This window comes from Bubalus kerabau, chromosome 1 (assembly GCF_029407905.1).
Source record: "Bubalus kerabau isolate K-KA32 ecotype Philippines breed swamp buffalo chromosome 1, PCC_UOA_SB_1v2, whole genome shotgun sequence".
NCBI classification, from domain to species: domain Eukaryota; kingdom Metazoa; phylum Chordata; class Mammalia; order Artiodactyla; family Bovidae; genus Bubalus; species Bubalus kerabau.
In genome coordinates this window covers 155,265,240-155,284,526 of record NC_073624.1, presented here as the reverse complement: position 1 = coordinate 155,284,526, position 19,287 = coordinate 155,265,240, and the positions used below count along the sequence as shown (strand labels likewise).

Below are 19,287 nucleotides of genomic sequence, written 5' to 3'. Positions count from 1 at the left end.
ATGCAAAGAGCTGACTCATTAGAAAAGACCCTGATGCTGGGAAAGATTGAAGGCAAGAGGAGAAGGGGATGACAGAGGATGAAATGGTTGGATGGACATGAGTTTAAGCAAACTCCTTGGAGATGTTGAAGGACAGGGAAGCCTGGTGTGCTGCAGTTCATGTCTGACTCTGTAAAGAGTCAGATACAACTGATGATCAACAACCTGGGAAAGATTGAGGGCAGGAGGAGAAGGTGGTGACAGAGGATGAGATGGCTGGATGGCATCACTGACTCAAGGGACTTGAGTTTGAGCAAACTTCCAAGAGGTAGTGAAGGACAGGGAAACCTGGTGTGTTGCAATCCATAGGGTCACAAAGAGTGGGACAGGACTTAGTGACTGAACACAACAATACATGTGAGGGGAGAGGTGTTTGTTTTGTATGTGTTTTTTGTGTGTGCATGTGTATGAGTTCACAGAGACTCAGTTGTTAAATACTTAGAAGAGCACTACTCAGTATCTTCTAATGTTTGATAAAATTTCCCTGTAAAATTACCTAAACTTGGTACTTTTCTGGAGGTCGTGATAGGTCCTTAAAATTTTAATTAAATTTTATTTAATTTAGAAATCAATATGCTTCAATTTTCATCTCTTCTGGAGTCAGTTTTGGGGAATTATATATTTCCAGAAAATTCCCACTTGGTCTAGATTTTCAGACATTTGCACAGGATTGAGCAAAGTTAGTTCTTATGATTCCTTCAATTTTCTATTCTTTTTGTGGTTTTTAATTTATCTACATATAAGCAAATGTATATTTGCATTGTTTAATTTCCTTGAATATTTTAGTGACTTCTAAAATTTATCTTTTGTTTTATTCATTATATTGTTTATTACAGTATTACTACATATTTACATACTTCTTACTGTTCATTAACTTTAAAAATTCATTTCTCCCACTTTCTTTCAGTCTACTTAGCTGAGTGCTTGTGTCAGATGCTTATCTTTTAGACTTTTACCCTTTTTACAAAAATACATGTACTTAAAGCTGTTTTCTACTGAGAATGGTCTTAGATCTATCTCATAGGTTCTTATAGGTAATGATTTCATCATCATATTTCTCTGGCTATTCTATAGTTTGAACTTGTATATTAAGTTTGACTTCAGATTTAGTAGTGTTAGAAAATTTTTGGATGAAAGGGCTTTTATAATCTGATTTTCTTATTAATTTATAGTTTTAATACATTGTGTCCAGAGTTTCTTGTACTAACCTCTTCCCTGGAATTTACTGAAATTTTGCTTATGAGCAATTATATTACTGTGGAAGACTACAATTGACCAAAGTGGTCAGAGCACTATTTTGGGTACCACAAGCTCTTCTAGGATTTTGCCACACCCCATCAAGAGGCAGAATTTATTTTTTCTTCCCTTAAACTTGAGCAGGTTTTCTGTGACTATCTTGATGAACAGAATGTAGCTAAAATAATGCTACATGACTTCGAAGACATAGATTGTAAAAGATGATATGGCTCTTGCCTGACTCTCACTCTCTCATAACTTTTTTTGCTCTTAAAACTTAACCACTACAAGGAGGTGTTCCAAGACCTAACTAGGCTACAAAGGAAGACCGCACAAAGGAGAACTCAGGTGCCCGGTAGACAGTCATCATCATCTGCCAAGCAAGTGACTGCACGAGTTTTCAGATGATTCCAGCTCCCAGACTTCAAGCCTGCTGTGAGGTACCAGACATTATAGAGCAGAGATAAGTCACTCCTGTTGTCCTCTCTTGGAATTCCTCACCTGCAAAATCTGCGAACATAATAGACTATAGTCTTACGCCACTAAATGACTCCTCTGACTCATTTAAGGCTCTTATGTTTGAATGTTACCTTGTGATATTTAGATCGTAGCCTCTGCTCTCTTTCTGTACCAGCTTTTTTTAACTTTTCTGAATTAATTTCTTTTTCTCTATATAACATAGAGAATTAGATCTTTATGATCCAATCTGAAAATCTTTTAAATAGATTAATCAAGCACATTTATATTTTTTCCTGTTGCAGACATTATGGGCCTGTAATTCTAACATGTTATATTTTATAAAAGTGAAACTAAGTTGGGACAAGTATCTTCTGCTTTGCACATCCTAAAATATTTAATATCTGGTCTGTTACAGAAAACGTTTGCTAATCCTTGATGTAAATCATAATATTGGCTGCAAACAATGCTGTGTTTACTGCTATCTTTATTGTTCTCACTTTTGCCTTTGTTACTGCTATAGTACATCTCATACTTTGGCTAGTATCTCAAGGGAAATATAGAATATTCCTTACCTGCCTCTTCAGGGACTCTAATGAGAATATTTTCAGTCCTTTATTCTTCTCTCTGCAGGTTGCTGTAGGTTTCTGAGATAATCTTTATCAAGTTCGGGAAATTACCATCTATTCCCCGTTTGCTAAGAGATGTGTGCCAAAACGGTTATTAAATTAATAGGTCTCTCCCTCCCTTCCTTCCTTCTTTGTTTGCTTTCTTCCTTCCTTCCCTTTCTTTTGCATCTATTATCATGATCATACGTAATCAATTTTCCCTTTTAATATTCCAATATGACAACCTTACAGATACATTCTAATATAAACTATCCTTTTAATTTTGAGGTAAATGTTGCTTGGTCATAAGTAGTATTTTTTAATACATTATTAAATTGTATTGTTAATTTCTCATTGAGGATTCTTTTACACACATTTGTAAAAGAGATTGACCTACAGTTTCATTTATGACACAATTTGTGGATAGCTTTTGGGATTATTCCATATATTTTTTTATAAAGAATGTTCATTCTGTTTACTGTTTAATAAGATGTACATATTGTGAAGTTTATTGTCCATTACTTGTAATTTTCTATGGAAAATATACTAAAGATTTCATCTGTGATTGTAATTGTCAGTTTTATCTAATATTTCTAGATGTTTTTGCCTCATGTATTTCAATACCATGTTGTTACATGCATTAAGATTCACAATTGTTACAGCTTCCCATTATATCTTCTTACTTATATAAAATACCCCTCTTCATCGTTTCAATAATTGTCTTCAGCCCTATTTTATGATATTAACATTGTTATTCCTGGGTTACTATCATGTATCAACTTTTGGGGTTTTGTGGGGTTTTTTTGAAATTCCAGTATTTTTCAAGTGTCCTATGTCATTTTATTGTATATATCTTTTAAAAAAAGCATTTTATTTTATATTCCCTTTTTTTAAAATCCAAATCTATGAGTACTCTGTCATTTAATTGACCCATTCCCCCTCACTATGGCTATTACATTTGTGCCAACTCTTGTGATCTTACTTATTCTTCCAGTCACTCATACGTAACTACTCTGGCTTGGAGACAGCTTTGTTGAGCTATTCCTGAACTAAAGATGGGGCGGGCATATGAATAGGCTGACCTGTGTGACTACCCACTGCAGAGACCTACCTTGTTCGTTGCTATGAAACGTCCAGTGGTTCCCTGTGCTTAGCGAGTTCCTGGAGCTAGTCTTATATTTTAAAGCTCTCTTGCATTTATTTTAGGCTGTGATTGACCCTTTCAATTATATCCATCTTACACAAAGTCTACATAGTTTCTGATCAACAACAGTATTGCTTCTTGTTTTCAGTTAGTTGTTGGTTAGAGTTTTTTAAATTCCCACATAGGGAGCAGTGTAAAGAAGCATAATATCATTTCCACCACATTTGCTAACACCTGAAAATTACTTCCTGCCTCAGTCACAGTAAATGGCCTACAAGATGCTACAGGTTCTGACCTCTGATTCTGTTCTGTCTTCATCTCCACTCGCTGCAATCCACCTTTCCCTGTTGGATTACTTTACTCAGCCACACTGGCTCATGAAGCTCTATTTCGTGTATACCAGGCATGCTCCTATCTCAAGACCTTGCACTTACTCTTTCTTCTGCCTGAATAATTTTCCTCTCAGATATTCTCAAGTCCCCAGCTCTCACTGTAAAGTTGTTACTTCAATGCCACTTCTTCAGTGATGGCTTCTCTGCTATCAAGTCTCAAATTACCAATACATACTCCCTTATCTCCTTTGCCTGATTTTCTTTTCATCATATACTTAACTATAACAAATTCAGGGGCAGGCAGGGGGAGCTTTTCTTTCTTTCTTTCTTTTTCTAATTTTAGTTATTGTCAACTACAAATTGGCATTTGCCAAGAGACTGAACAGCAAGGGCATTTTGCCATCTACCTCTGTGGAGACTGTGCTGCTGCACTGAGGACCTTCAGCACCCCCTGAGGGAGTTCAGGGTGGAGTGAAGCAATCTGTGCTCCAGGGAATCCATGCAACAGGTCATTAGATAGTCAGATAATTTCACGAGCTGATTTCATGATCCCAATCCCAATTTCTTCATATCTAAAAAGCACTAAATCCCTTCATGATGACATCAGTTCCTCCTGACTAGCAGAAATTTTGTAAAATGAGTGCTTAATTGCACTGAATTCCCCCTTCACCAAAATCTTATATATTGACCTTCCCCCACTGCCTCTTTCGAGCAGTCTCTCAGAGCTGTCTAAGGTGCTGTCTCCCAGGCTGCAGTCCTCATTTTGCCCCAAATGAAACTTAACTCACAACTCTCAAACTGTGAATTTTTAGTCAACATTATCAATCCTTTTTCTCACCAGAATGTAATTTCTCTGAAGACTGAAATTTTTGTCTGCTTTATTTGTCCCTCTATCCCTAATGTTTAGAACAGTATTTGAAATAAAGTGTATGGTCCATTTTGTTGTTTAGTTGTATGGCAGAAAGTGAAGAGGAACTAAAAAGCCTCTTGATGAAAGTGAAAGAGGAGAGTGAAAAAGTTGGCTTAAAGCTCAACATTCAGAAAACGAAGATCATGGCATCTGGTCCCATCACTTCATGGGAAATAGATGGGGAAACAGCAGAAACAGTGTCAGACTTTATCTTTTGGGGGCTCCAAAATCACTGCAGATGGTGACTGCAGCCATGAAATTAAAAGACGCTTACTCCTTGGAAGGAAAGTTATGACCAACCTAGATAGAATATTCAAAAGCAGAGACATTACTTTGCCAACAAAGGTCCGTCTAGTCAAGGCTATGGTTTTTCCAGTGGTCATGTATGGATGTGAGAGTTGGACTGTGAAGAAGGCTGAGTGCAGAAGAATTGATGCTTTTGAACTGTGGTGTAGGAGAAGACTCTTGAGAGTCCCTTGGACTGCAAGGAGATCCAACCAGTCCATTCTGAAGGAGATCAGCCCTGGGATTTCTTTGGAAGGAATTATGCGGAAGCTGAAACTCCAGTACTTTGGCCACCTCATGCAAAGAGTTGACTCATTGGAAAAGACTCTGATGCTGGGAGGGATTGGGGGCAGGAGGAGAGGGGGACGCCAGAGGATGAGATGGCTGGATGGCATCACTGACTCGATGGACATGAGTCTGAGTGAACTCCGGGAGTTGGTGATGGACAGGGAGGCCTGGCGTGCTGCGATTCATGGGGTCACAGAGTCGGACACGACTGAGTGACTGAACTGAACTGAACTGAAGTTGTGTCCAATTCTTTTGCAACTCCGTGGACTATAGCCCACCATCCTCTTCTGTCCACGGGATTTCCCACCCAAGAATACTGGAGTAGGTTGCCATTTCCTTCTCCAGGGGATTGAAGCTGTGTCTCCTGTATTTGAAACCGTTTACCTCAGATGGGGACTTGAACCCATGTGGCTGGGACTCGAATCCAGCCAAAACCCACAGTACCTGGTTTCAGGACCTAATGAAGCTCAGGTTCTTGATATCTCATTGCAGAAAGAATTCAGTGAGAGACAAAGTGATAGGTAAGAAATGGATTTACTCAGATTCAGAGAGAAGCACACTTCACAGACAAGAGTGTAAGCCTTGTAGAGGACCAGTGCAGCTGTGAAATGTGGCAGGGTTAGTTTTTATGGGTTGGGTAATTTCATATGCTAATGAGCGGGAGGATTATTCCAACTATTTGGGGGAAAGGGTGGAGATTTCCAGGAACTGGGCCACTGCCAATTCCTTGCTCTTTTGACAGTGCCTTGGAACTGTCATGGTATCTCTGGGTGTGTCATTTAGCTTGCTGATTGAGGATCAAGGTCTAATCAAAGTTGTCTAGTCTGCCATCTTCTACACATTTGATTCTAATATTTTGTCCTTGGGTCTTGTCATTCTTTCAAATCTTGTGCCCTTCCCCTTTCCCTCCTGTACACACTGGCAGGTGGATTCTTTACCACTAAGGCACCAGGGAAGCCCATATGACCCATAGATACCTGTTTAATTAATTAATAGATTTCTAGGGATTCAGAATAAGAAAAGGAGGCTGTCGAACATGTCACTATGCTGTTTTAATTCTTCCTGTGCTTTACAATCTCCCAGATATGCCTGCACTCACTGCCCTGACTAACCTGTTCTCCAGGGGATTTCAGCTATTTGATTTGTACACTTTCGAGGTAAGTTCTAGGAAGATTCCAAGGAAGCAGATGAAGAAAGGGAGAAATCAGACATGAAAAGATCTCTATTGAGTAAAAAAACAAAGTTGTGTGGGAGAATGGTTATATGGGTTTCTTTAATCAAAAACAAAGAAAGGGACAGCATCTTATCCGCTTTGACTCTCCTTGATTTGGAAAAAAAACTGATGAGGTAAAGCAAGATAAATAAAGGAATAAAGAGCTAATCCACAAGGGAGAAGACTGTTTTATTGATCTTACACAGATGTCTGTCCTTACAACACAGGCATTTTTTTTTTTTTTTTCTTTCAGGGAGGGTGGGAATAGGGGTAAAAGAGCAACAATTTAAATTGGAATCTCCAGGCAGTCTGTGTTTGGGAATTAGCATTGCATTATTTTCCTGGCTCCCCACCCCCTCTTGTCTTTTAGTGGAGAAACATTTGCCCTGGAACAGTACACAGAGTTTGCATTAGCATCCCTGAGGATAGAACTTTGACCCCACAGACTAAGGAAGCTACAAATGGAAAATTCCAAGTTGCTATACTCTTTTATTTTCATGCTAATGCTTCTGCAGAGAGTATTTAAAGAAACAGATGCACAAGAACAAAAAAGAGTCCAGGACTAAGAACTCCTCTGACAACAGAGGAGTGTTTTTCCAGCATGGTCTTGTATCTGTTTGTTCCTGCAGAAGTCCAGAGGGGTCAAGGTGAAACCCTGGTTTCATTTTATTAAAAAAGCTGAACTAGCATTGACAAGAACTCTGGATCTGTGTTTCAAATCCTGGTCAGATTTGAAAGTTGTGTTAAGTTTCATTTCACTTCCTTCAGGCTACACTATTCAACTCTTAAAGATGGATGGGCACACCCTTCAGTAAAAGGCATTGGGCAATAAGGATTTCTCAGTCTCCCTTGCCAGTCCACACCTGATCTCAACAATACTCACCCTTTCCTTAGAGCCAACCCTAAATGGTACCCAGTGTACTTCCAGTCCATCAGCTACTTTCCTCATATTCTGTATGACAACAATTTAAAAAAAAAAAAAAAGTTTCTCTCTTTTTTTTTTTTTTTAAGAATAACTTTATCCTGGGATTAAATTCTCAAGTTGAAGACATATCAGAGCACTATACTCTGCAAAGCCAAATACTCTCAACATTCTTCTTTTGATATACAAAAAAAACATTTTACTTCACCACAGGCATCCCCCGCAGAGCAGCATCATCAGAAAGGTAGAATCATTCTAACTAACCCCTGCTTTAAGGTTGCTTGTCACATGTACTCCTCACCTAGATTATGGCCAGAAATTAAACAAGAACTCCACCTGGTCTCTGCCCAAGTTCTCTTTAACACTGTGAAACAGCTTTCCTCCAGGATTCTTCCAAGTTTGTCAACTATACAAATTGTTTCATTCCAGCGATTACTTTAGAACTTTTATATTCAAAGTGTATAGCACCAACAATTGGGCAGAAATGTAAGAGCAGAGAAGTAGGGGATGGAAGATTTATCCTGAAATTGTGTTTCTGTATTAAATGCATGTTTGTGTCTCAGTTTTTAGGTATCTATGAGATGACTTGGAGAAAGAGGTCTTAGACATTTAGAAGCAGAGAATGGAAGGAATAAAGAAAGCCCTTTCTTTAGCAGTGGCCACTCCCATGTGAGAAGACAAACCTGGCTTTCTCCTCTCACCCATTTGCTTTCCAATCAGTTCCTACCTTCATCCGAGGCCACCGCCCCATACTTCCATCCTCACTCAGCTCTCCCTTCCCTGCACTCCTGGATCTAGCTTAACCACTGCCTTCCATGGGTACAGGTTTCCTTCTCCAATTAGACTACAGGATTCCTGAAGGCAGAGCTCATAGCATCTTTTGCACTTCCCACAACCTCCAGCACAGGGTTCCTCTCGAAAAACCCATGACTGGCTGACTGATTGAAGAAACAGAAATAGGCCCCTGCAGTGACCTGAAGCATATGGAATTCTGATTAAGGGAACCGAGAAGGCAGAAAGCCCAATTCCACACCCTTCATAAAGTATGCACATCCCAACAAATCCCAAGTTATTGGAAAAGTAACAGCCCCGTCCCCTGACCAACCCCAACCAAGAATTTCATTAGTATGGATAAAGACCCAGAGCAGTAAATATTAATGGCTGGAAGGGGGAACAGGAGGACAGAAGGCTGAACCAAGCAGGTGTTCACTCACTCAATTTCAATCCAGCCAACAACGTCATCGTTTGGCCTTCTTGAGCTCGCCGACAGGCCATTTTTCATGATTTTACCATTTCTGGCCAAATGCAAACTTTTTAATTAAATGGACCACACAATTCCAGATGTTTGTTTATTTGTTCCAAAAAAGGTTGTAAAAGCTCTACATGAGGAAAAAACCTGAGGCAGTGGTAAAGTTTTCTATGAGATGAGGCAACAAATGAGTGGGGAGACCTAAGCCTGGGAAGTTAAGGTTGGGCAGAGCTCTCAGCAGAAGGATCTAGACCAAAAGCTTTGGCTTCAAAGAGGTCTCCTTCCAGAAACCCGAGATTTGGAAATAAGACACTCTGGGCCCTTATTAGTTTTTATAAGAATGTAGCTCATCTTGAGCCAAAGGTCCAAACGAGAACACATTTTTGCGGCTGCCCTGCCTGCTTCTTATATGTTTGTTCCTGTTGCCATGAGCTCCACTACATTAATTTCAGCAGTCTTCCATTTAACAGGCCAGATTATAGCTCATGGCTGAGTGACAGCGGGAAATCCTGCAAGAGGGAAGGGAGAGGGGATACAGGCAGAGACTGCAGCTTCCCATGAACCAGGCTGGCTTCCTCACAGCGTCTGTTCTCTGGTACCCTCTAGCTCTGAGTATACTCAGCCATTAAGTCAGCCAATTGCATTTGTTACAGAATAGTTCTTATATTCCTTCCACTATTCGCCAGCCACTCCATCCTGCAGCATCAAATACTCAATTATTTCACCATTACCCTAATTGATTCTGTACTCTAAACTTTGGTTTCAAAAGCAATATCAGAAATACTTTGAATAACATAGGGAGGAAAAGTATTGATTGTCCATTTTCTCTGATACCCGAGCCAGGGATACCCTAAAACCAAACCTTTAGCAACCTCAGACCACAACTCCACCGTGGCCGTAAGCTTCCCTTTACATCGCCCCCACCCCTGCTCCACTGGCAGTGTTCTGGCCCCAGCTGTGCTCCCCATCTGTTACCAGTTGTTTCCTAAATTACCTGTGCTTGAAACCTGCTCTTTAGAGGCAGTCACGTAACTTGGTGTCAAGAAATCCAAAGCCTCTAAAACTGGGCCACACTCCCTTCAAGGCAATCCCACAATGGCCTTCTCAAGTCCTGGCTCTTTTCTTTTCAATCCCCTTGCACACTGCTTGCAGATTAATAACCACAGAGCAGAGCTTTAAATCAAATCTAGATTTAAATTCTACCTGTTCAAGGCCTGTCCTAACACAAACTCATTCTACATAAGAAAACTTATTTCTGAATTATTCAAAATTGGGTCCCTACCTCCAATGAGTTCTATCTATCCTCAGGTTTTCTTTACCCATTTCCTTTTTCTGGAATGTGCTTCTTCTGCCTTCCACCTTTAGCTATCCTTCAAAGCTCAAGGCCAACACCTAAACAGTCATACCTAACTACTCTAGCCTTTACTGATTTTCTTTTCTAAGCATTTTTAACATTTGTGGTCTTTACCAAGTAAGGCAACTCTTAATTATATATCTGTTTGGTTGGCATTGCTTCATTTTTGATATATCCTTAACCAAACTATAAATTCTTCCAAGACATATACCATGTTCTCTGTTTCTAAGTTCTCCATTTACCCTAACATATACTTTGTTCACAGTGGATAAAAAATAAAGCCATACTGGAGGACTCCTTGAATGCTGGTGCTCAGGGCAAGATTTGTCATCTCAGGAGTCACACCTGACCACATCCCAGCTATTCCCTTGCAATGGAAGGCAGAAAAACCAGCCCACATCTTCAAAACTTCAGGACATTTCATCTCCAACTCTGTCAATTCCAGACCCTCCTTTAAAAAAAAAAAAAAAAAAAGAGGGCTGTCTTTTTACCACTATTTTTACTTGGTCTATCTGTTGGTGGAAGGGTTATCCTTTTGGCTTCTCATCCTACAGAAGTAAGGATTATTACTGTTGGGAGTGTGGAGCAAGATTCCATTTTCCCCTCCTTGCTTTGCTTCTGGAATGAAAGAACCAAGTCCATAGCCCCTGTGTGTCTATGAGTGCACCACAGTTCTGTCCAAAGAGTAGAAATAAAGCAATCACAGAGACTGCAAATGAAAAATCATCCTTGGAAAAAAAGGATAGGAAATGGACCCCTATGGATTTCAAATGCTTAAAGGAGGTTGCTTCAAGTTCCTGGCTAAAGTCCATGCCAGTCCTGGTAATAGTCTAACAGATCTATTCATCTTCAGAGTCCACTTGGCTTGCTCTTCCATCACTGACAGCTTCCCAGCCAGCGAGAGCACACACGCACATCTATCTATATATATGCGGAAGTTTTAATCTACACCACCCTCCATTCCAATCCACCCAGCCTTGCTCTGCACAGAGTGAGGCTATTGACCCTGCAAAGCAGCAGGGAGATGAATTTGATGACCCAGACTAGAGTTTTTAAACCATTTCAGCAAGGTCTAGAATCAAAGGAAAGTACAATTTATTCAGCACTTAGTAAAGTCCTTTTACTTAGGTACAGAGCACACACACTGAAAATAGACTCCCGCTGCCACACAGATAAAATAAACCTGTCAACCACTACTGTCAAATCAGTAGTCACCTCGATTAAATAAAGGAAACTTTAGCATCTCTCAGCATCTGAGACTTTCACCAAGATTCTAAGCCCATGAAAGCATTATGAAGGGAAGAAAAAACTAAAGTGAGGGCTTCTGTTGAAAATGTCATCAGAGGAAAGTACTTTACATAATTAGAAAATGCTAATAATAGCTCTGCACAGGGAACCAACACACTCTGCCCCCACACATCCAGGGCAAAGCCATGGCACACAGAATCTGAGACAGGGGAGCCAAGACTATGCAGTTGTTTGGCAGGACCCACAGACCAACCGTGTCCCCCTCGGCGAGGAGTGCTTCCATGTCAATTGCCAACTTTTCATTTTCTTTTTCAGTTTTCTTCTCTCTGTCTCTCTTTTTCTCCTTCTCCCTCTGCTGCTATCCCTACCCACCTCTTTGTTTCTTTTTATCCACAGCTTTCATATACTTTCCATAGAGGAAAGCTGGATCCATTATGCTTCTCTGCATCTTTAATGAATCAATCACATTTTCTGAGAAATCATCTGACGGTTAGCTCCCTTGAAAAACTAGTCAAAATATTCTGGGAGAACAGAAGGCCACAAATAAACAGGTCACCTTGGTTATGAGTCTAATCTTAGGTGAGAACCACCTGGCAGAGTCAGCATAACCATGGGATCGCTTATTCCATCTTCTTAAATGGTCAGTGAAAACCAACAAGCAATAGGCAAGAAGACTTCTCGATGCTGAACTGGTAAGAGTTCAGCAAATAAATACACCTATTTTCCTTGAGGAATAATACCAAAGGGTATTATTCTGTGTAGATTCCATTTATAATGATCAAGTCTACTTAAGCCTTCACATTCCCCGTGGGTTGACCTTAGCAAGATGGTAGAAATATGAAAAGTAGAAAAAGGATTTTAAATTGTCTGAAGGAGAAAGACTGTTTTCAAATCCTATAAGCTAAAACAAATTATGATGAAGTTTGGTTATCAAGCAGCCCCATCTTGAGCTTTCCGGGAAGTATTCTGCTTGGTGGCATTAAGTTTTTGTAGCCAACATCTCCCCATCCCAAGCATCCTCACCTACCTTGACACATCTTCATTTATATCCATTTAATTTTCCTCTGATTTATTTCACTTTGGCTTATTTAAATAGTTAAAGCAAAACTCTCTGCATTTACGACTTCTGTGAAAATGTGTTTTATGATATCTCAAGCTAAAACTGTTTAAAAAATAAAAATAAAAAATGCCTGCAGTTTTTCTTTCTGTCTTTTTCTTCTTTTTTGGATGACACTCATTGAGCTGCTTCATGGAGAAATACAGAAAAATCAATTGCTAAGCATAAAGTGCAATGCACATTAAGGAAACTGTGAATGATAACTAATTATGATAAGTTGCTATGTAAATCACTCTGTGACAGTCCCAGCAATCAATTCCCAACACAAATAGACCAAGCCCCTGGTTGGATAAGAGGATGAGCTTCTTACAACTGTGTCAATAAAAATAATGGCAAGGTTTCCAACAACTCATAGACATAGGGTATTATCATCCCCCAGCAAGTTTTCATAACAGATTCCCTCTCAGCTTCTTGCTCTCTTTCATACTTTTAAAGTCCAGTGCATAATATGACAAGCTAACTATGGTACATCTTCCAGATTGTTTGATCATTGGGAGGTGGGGGTAGTAATAATTCAGGGATGTTCACTGGTTTTGCAGTTACTTTGCAAAATGGGTGTGCGCAAACAACTGGAATGAGACCCTCACTGTGATTGATGTTGGCAAAGATTACGGTAGATGTGCCGACTTGCCTGTTTTAATTGGGCACTGCCACTATCCGCTCCTGAGGTTTTCTCTGCAGATCAGGAGACTAGAAACTACATTTCCCAAAATACCCTCTGTGCATGGTTCTTGGTTAGAGTGGGCCAAAGAGAGAGACAGTATGATTTGGAAACCCAGAAAGAAGGGGCAGGGCAACATGCGGGTAGTCCATAAAGTCTGAAGAACTGAGTGCTGCAGACTGAGAAAGTTAGTAGGAGACGCCCAAGGATTTCTGAGATGCACAGAAATGGTCTTCAAGCTCTTAAGAATCACAGGTCTCAGAGCTGAGACTCAGGGTGACACCTGCCCTGTCAGTCCTTCCCTGCATATGTAAGCCTCTCATTCCTTACATTAAAGTCTTCCATAATTTGAATAGTGTGCATTAAATTTTCCCTGTCTGAATTCAGTCTGGTACCAGAGCATTTTCCTCTTTGGCTTTTCAAATTGTCTCTGCTTCTGCATGTATAGATTTGTAATTTTTTTATAAAAGGGTGTCAGAAAGGCATAACAGGCAATTCTTTTGACAGAACAGGCAAGGATGCCATACTTTGTCACCACCTTCACACGGGCTTTGGGAAGGCACCCCTGACATCGGACAGCTCCGGGCTGTGCCTTTTCCTGTACGTTCCCTCCCCTTTCCCCCAGCACAATGCCTCAGTGAATCCTGCATCTGCTTCACGCATCCTGTGTAAAGGACAAATAACTGGGGTGGCCTGGGATCCAAGGACACAGAGTCTGGATTTTCTCCTTGCCTATGTTGCTGAGTGATTCCGTCTTTCCTAGCAATTGCTGCGAGTATCTTCCTCTGTTAAATGAGAACAGTAATATTTACCCTCCCCTCCTTATTGGGTGTATTGATGGTCTCTGCTCTAAATAGAAATGTTTTCCCAAAAGACACAATGGTTAATAAAGATGCAAATTCTACTTCTAATAGCTACTAGATAAGAAGTAGCAATATATGGCTTTCAGGGGTACATCCTATGGCCAGGATATATTGAAAGAGACATTTCTCCCACAAACATTTCAACATTCCTCATAAATGCGGCTACCCAGTGAAGATGTAGCGTGCAGACCAGCACCAGGTAGCAGCTGGCATCACTGATACAGCACCGTGTCCCCATATTTTGAAGACATGCTCAGAACTAGAGGAGAATTCTCAGAGAGATTTTAAGTGGACTGTTCTAAAACTCTATCTTTACCACAACCTGCATCTTATTGAGAGTCCAGTCCCTTCTCTGAGAGCTTCTGTACTAGTACAAGAACTCCATAAGTTGCTTTAATTCATCCTATTCCTTTCCATCAGCCAAACACCAGAGTCTGAAAACTATGACTTCAAAATAATGATCTACTTGGAAGTTATGCAATATGGCTAAATGCTGTCTGGCAATGAACTAACAGATAGAGCTCCCGTCCAAGATGACTTGGGTTTCTGAAAGCAACAGAGTTGAGGCCTGCCATTTCTAAGACTGGCCTCTCCCTTCAGTATGTGCTCACCCCCTAAGGCAGACGGGTCTCCTTCCTCAGATGCAATCAAGTTACCTTGCAATTTATGTGCAACCAGGTACTTAGATAACAGTCAGAGGTACCAAAGTTACTGCCTTTCCCCTGGGTTTCTATCGCTCATCATTTACTGAACAAATATTTATGGACCTCTGATTAAGTAGGAGGTCCTGTGACAGGCACTGAAGATACAGTGCTAAGTAAACAAACACCCGTACCTCCAACCTCCACCCCACCCCGATCTCCACTGAAAGCTGCCATCCAGGAAAACAGCCCCTGAAAAGGGGAAATTGACCTAATGCAAACGGATAGAGTGGGATCAGAGGAGCTTTCCTTGGAGCTGTGATGTTTCAGCTTATACCTGAGTAGGAGTTAGTGATATGAAAGAAAAGAGTTAGAATCTATATTGCCCCTCAGGGAGCTTGTGCATTTATGAGGAGTTCAAGACATACACAGACCTGACCTGTGTTATATAAAGCAGAACATAAGCAACTACACAAAGGAGATAAGGGCTTCCCAGCTGGCTCAGCAGTAAAGAAACCGTCAGCCAATGCAGGAGACACAGGTTCACTTCCTGGTCCAGGATATTCCCCTGGAGAAGGAAATGGCAACCCACTCCAGTATTCTTGCCTGGAAATTCCCATGGACAGAGGAGCCTGATGTGCTACAGTTCATGGGGTCGCAAAGAGTCGGACACAACTTAGCAACTAACAACAACAAAGGAAATAAAGAGGGGGGAAATTCCATGAAGGTACAATAATTAAAAATCTCACAGAGGAAGCACAAAGCACTGGGCATCACTATCTCCAGGAGGTTTGGTTTATCTATACATTATAGATGGAAAAATAGAGTCCCCTGACTCCTGATCATTATTCTGAGCTCAGACTTCTCTTGCATTTGAATCTACAGTCCTTAGGACATGGATCTCTGGCCTATCAAACTCGACATTGGAAGTTACATAAAAGGACAAGCACAGGGAAAATGGCATGTATAGAAAAATAGCAATTTGTACACGAACTACTACCTACCAGTTTGTGTAGTCGCTGGTGCGGAATGAAAAGAGATTGGGAACCAGATGAATCAAAGATTATTTGCAAATAGAATTTCCACTTAGGACTTTACAGACTGAGTTCAGACATCATGGAGGATTTCACGTGGGAAACAACTGGTGTAATTTGCCTTTATAACGTGGAAGTATCTCTCCGGATAAATGTTTGTAGGCCGTTTCCATGGAAACATTAACAATGACCCTCAAGGAGTTTGGTGATCTAAGGAATCAGAAACTTAGAATAATTTCTTTAACTTATATACAAAAAAAAAAAACAAAAACAAAAACAAGATGTCATTAAGTGGTTTCATTCTGGTGCTGAAAACTATTGTTTTCCTCACTTGTCACTGCATGGTTCATGCCAAGCTGAAATATATTAGTCTCATATTTTCCCTACACATATCAGCCCAATAGTAATTCAGCCTAATGGGCATCTTTGGTTCTCTCTTTCTGGTCTCCTCATGACCGTAAGTCCAAAGACCTGGCCATCTTTCATGATGCTGACTTGCTTTTTCAACATCCAAGTACTTAGCGATGATTAGGCAATGAATGTATTAAACGTGTATTAATTGCTCAGGAAAATCAAGACATCTGTCTTGGCTTCCATTGAATAACACTTTTTCCATTGGTGTTATACTCTGATGTCATTCAAGAGTGTCTATTTTAATTCAGATCACACTAGGCATTTTTCTATATTCAAAGTATTACCCAAGTATCTTCAAAACTTATTGCTTTATATTCCTTTTCTTCAAGGTTCAGATTTTTATTTTACTGTTACAATGACAGATGACCTTTGCCCTGATACTGATGACTATCACTTATCTGATCAAGTCCTCCTGTTGTGAAATCTCAATTTCATGGCCAGATGAACTGAAGCAGGCTTGAGGGCTCTGAGACTTCAGTTTCTATTCATGTAATCAACACAAACTCAATCAATTCAAATACAAGAGACTAATAAATAAATCCATGAGACTATGATGCAAGGCTTAATTTGTTATTCCTTCTAGACAGGGTATAATAATTTGTGTAGAGGAATCCCCTCTACCCCTGTGAAAAACAGTCTTTAAAGGGATATACTCAAAACCTTCATAAGAATATTCAGAAGAGATCTGTTCATACCCCTCAAAAACACATTGGCAGCTATTTATGCTACTTGACGTTGAGCAAAATTGATTTTCACAAATTGCATACTTCCAGAATGGAATCACAACTGAACCCTAATTAAACCAATGCATATTAATTGTGTGTTAATTAATATTAATTATTAATTAATTAATTAAACCAACTCCACTGAATCCGGACATCAAACAGAAAACACAAGTCCAAGTCACAGATACCTGGAATCCTACAGAATGTTAGTGTGCCATTTAACCAAAGCCCCCACATCTCCCTAGAGGACCAGTTCCATCACTTTCTGATAATCTCTACAGACTTGGCTCCTACCCACCCATCCTGCAATGCAGCTTGGATGACAAAGCTGGAAGAGCCCTTATTCAGTGTCCCTTGAATGTACAGGGCAATTTCCTGCTTGGGGAAGCGATGTTTAAAAGTATGTAGAGCCCTAACCTAAGCCTGTTCTTACTTACCCTTGGAAGATAGATTCATAACTATGAAATATGACTGTGGTCATAACTAGAATAAAAAGGGGTAAACAAATTACATCACATGGCCTCTTCCCGTCCTAACCAATTACAACAAAAGTGATCACATGGTCCTTGGCTTAAACAGCCAGTTGGAGATAAAGCATGTTTAAACTATATTCCTTGCAGACTCTAGAGATGACAATAGAAATTCAAGGCTTTGGAAGAGCTGGGTAAGCCAAATTAAAATTTCAAGGATCAGAGAATTCAAGGAAAACTGCATATTGATTCTATCCTTTTAGTTGTAGAGTTCACTCATTTTGAAATTACAGATTTCAACTATAATACTCCCAAATAGTGACACTTTTACAAATATTAGTGAGTTTCCCAATTTCTCTCTACCACTTTCTCTGGAGGTAATGACCTCCTTTGTAACTTTTAAATGTGATAATCTCTTTGCTTAAAGAAAAAAAAAAATCACAAAATTATATTCCACCATAGACCTATTTGCCTTCCCAAAAGACTGCCACTAAATTCTATTTAATGTGAGTCAAGATTACTAGGCTTGACAGGTATGGTTTTCTCATCACAGAGTTGAAAAGCACTTGTTCCATCCAAAGTGCCAAGGCAACAGTAATGATCCCCGAGCTCCGCACAGCCCGGTATCTCTCCCTGTAGCCACAAAACGCAATAAAAAGCAGGGATCCTACCTCGGTGACTGGTGAGTTCCCTGGAAGCAGAAGGCAGGGGTGTGTAGCGGCTCTTAGGAGAGACAGCAACGCTGTTACTGGAGGCCTGTGTGAAAAAAAAAGCACACCAACATGAGCAACGCCAAACACTAAACACTTCTATTGACCAAACTTGTCTCCTTGGCATCTGGGTTTGGAGAACATGTTATGGACCAAGGTTCTTCTTAGGAAGCAAGAGCTGTCTCTGTTGAGATAATATTTTGGTAAGTGATGGGTCAAATACAATGCTTTGAGGGGACTTGGTACCAGTGGAAGGGATCTGAGACAAGGGGATGGTTTGTTTATTGACTGGAATTGTGAAGAGGAGAAGGAAAAGAGATGTTGAGGGCAGGAAATGATGCAGACTTAGATTTCTGTCACAGTTATTCCCCAATAGATTTCTACCCCAAATTCCCACAGATTAAACCCTTACTGTACATAGATTTCTATGGAACCAGTGAAGAGGCTGAGCTCAGCCTGCAGGGTGAATGAGACAAACAGGGCTGGTTTCCTGGGCCCAGTGTGGCCTGGAGACAGGGGAAAGGTGAAGACGTAAGAAGCATGAAGTGACCCTGGAGAACGATACATGATATCGAAGACCTTGCAGTTAGGGTTGTGGCTACATTTAACAATAGCACTAAAAAAATCATCTGAAATTTGAAGTACAATGGTTATCAACAAAACTTTGCCATTTGGAGGACTGAGAGAAAATGATATGAAATCTATCTGTGCAGATGCTTTTTTTTCTACATGCAAAGTTCTTTAACCATCCACCTTGATATGGTGTGACCCAGGCTGCTCTCTGTCTCTAATTAGTGCTACACCCATGGGGGCTAAGGTGTGAGGAAAGACCACACCTGGAGAGCCAGGTGTCACTCCAGGCTACTGACCATTATGTCATATTCAGAGTGAGGTAGCGTGGGACACAAAGCATCACTACTGCAATTCTTACTGGGACTTCTGAATCAAACACTACTTTTTTCTTTTTTTTTAATATCCTAAAAAGAACATCTGCTAGGATCAAAATCCTAAGCTTACAACCTTTCCAAGCTTCATGAAAAAGTAAATTTCATTAATGCTACATTTTTCTTTCTGGAAAAGGAAATGCATTCTATGGGATATATTTGCCCTAGTAGGAGCAGGCCTTTTCTCCAAAGAGATTATAGACATTATAGGAATCAAAACTAAGCAGGAGATTAGACCTACTTGCTAGAAAAACCCTTTAAACCCTGTTTCTGACATTTGAGATGTTTGATTAAGCGGCTTTCAGTGGAGACTTAGAGAAAGAGTTCTGAATGGTGCAAAAGCAGAAGCTATGTCCCTAAGGTAGAGACAGATTTTGGGTAGCATTACTTAACTCCAGCAGCAAGAGAAATATACTGTGTTTAA

The 19,287-nt window shown here is 40.2% G+C and overlaps 1 protein-coding gene across 1 annotated transcript in view; it reads right to left on the bottom strand.

Annotated features, from left to right (window-relative positions):
• Positions 1 to 19,287, bottom strand: part of LOC129620857 (leucine-rich melanocyte differentiation-associated protein-like) — a 745,168-nt gene that overhangs the window by 327,868 nt on the left and 398,013 nt on the right. The window contains exon 5 of the mRNA XM_055536634.1: positions 17,881 to 17,965. Within this exon, the coding sequence (XP_055392609.1) occupies positions 17,881 to 17,965 (85 nt within the window). The remainder of the gene's footprint in view (positions 1 to 17,880; positions 17,966 to 19,287) is intronic.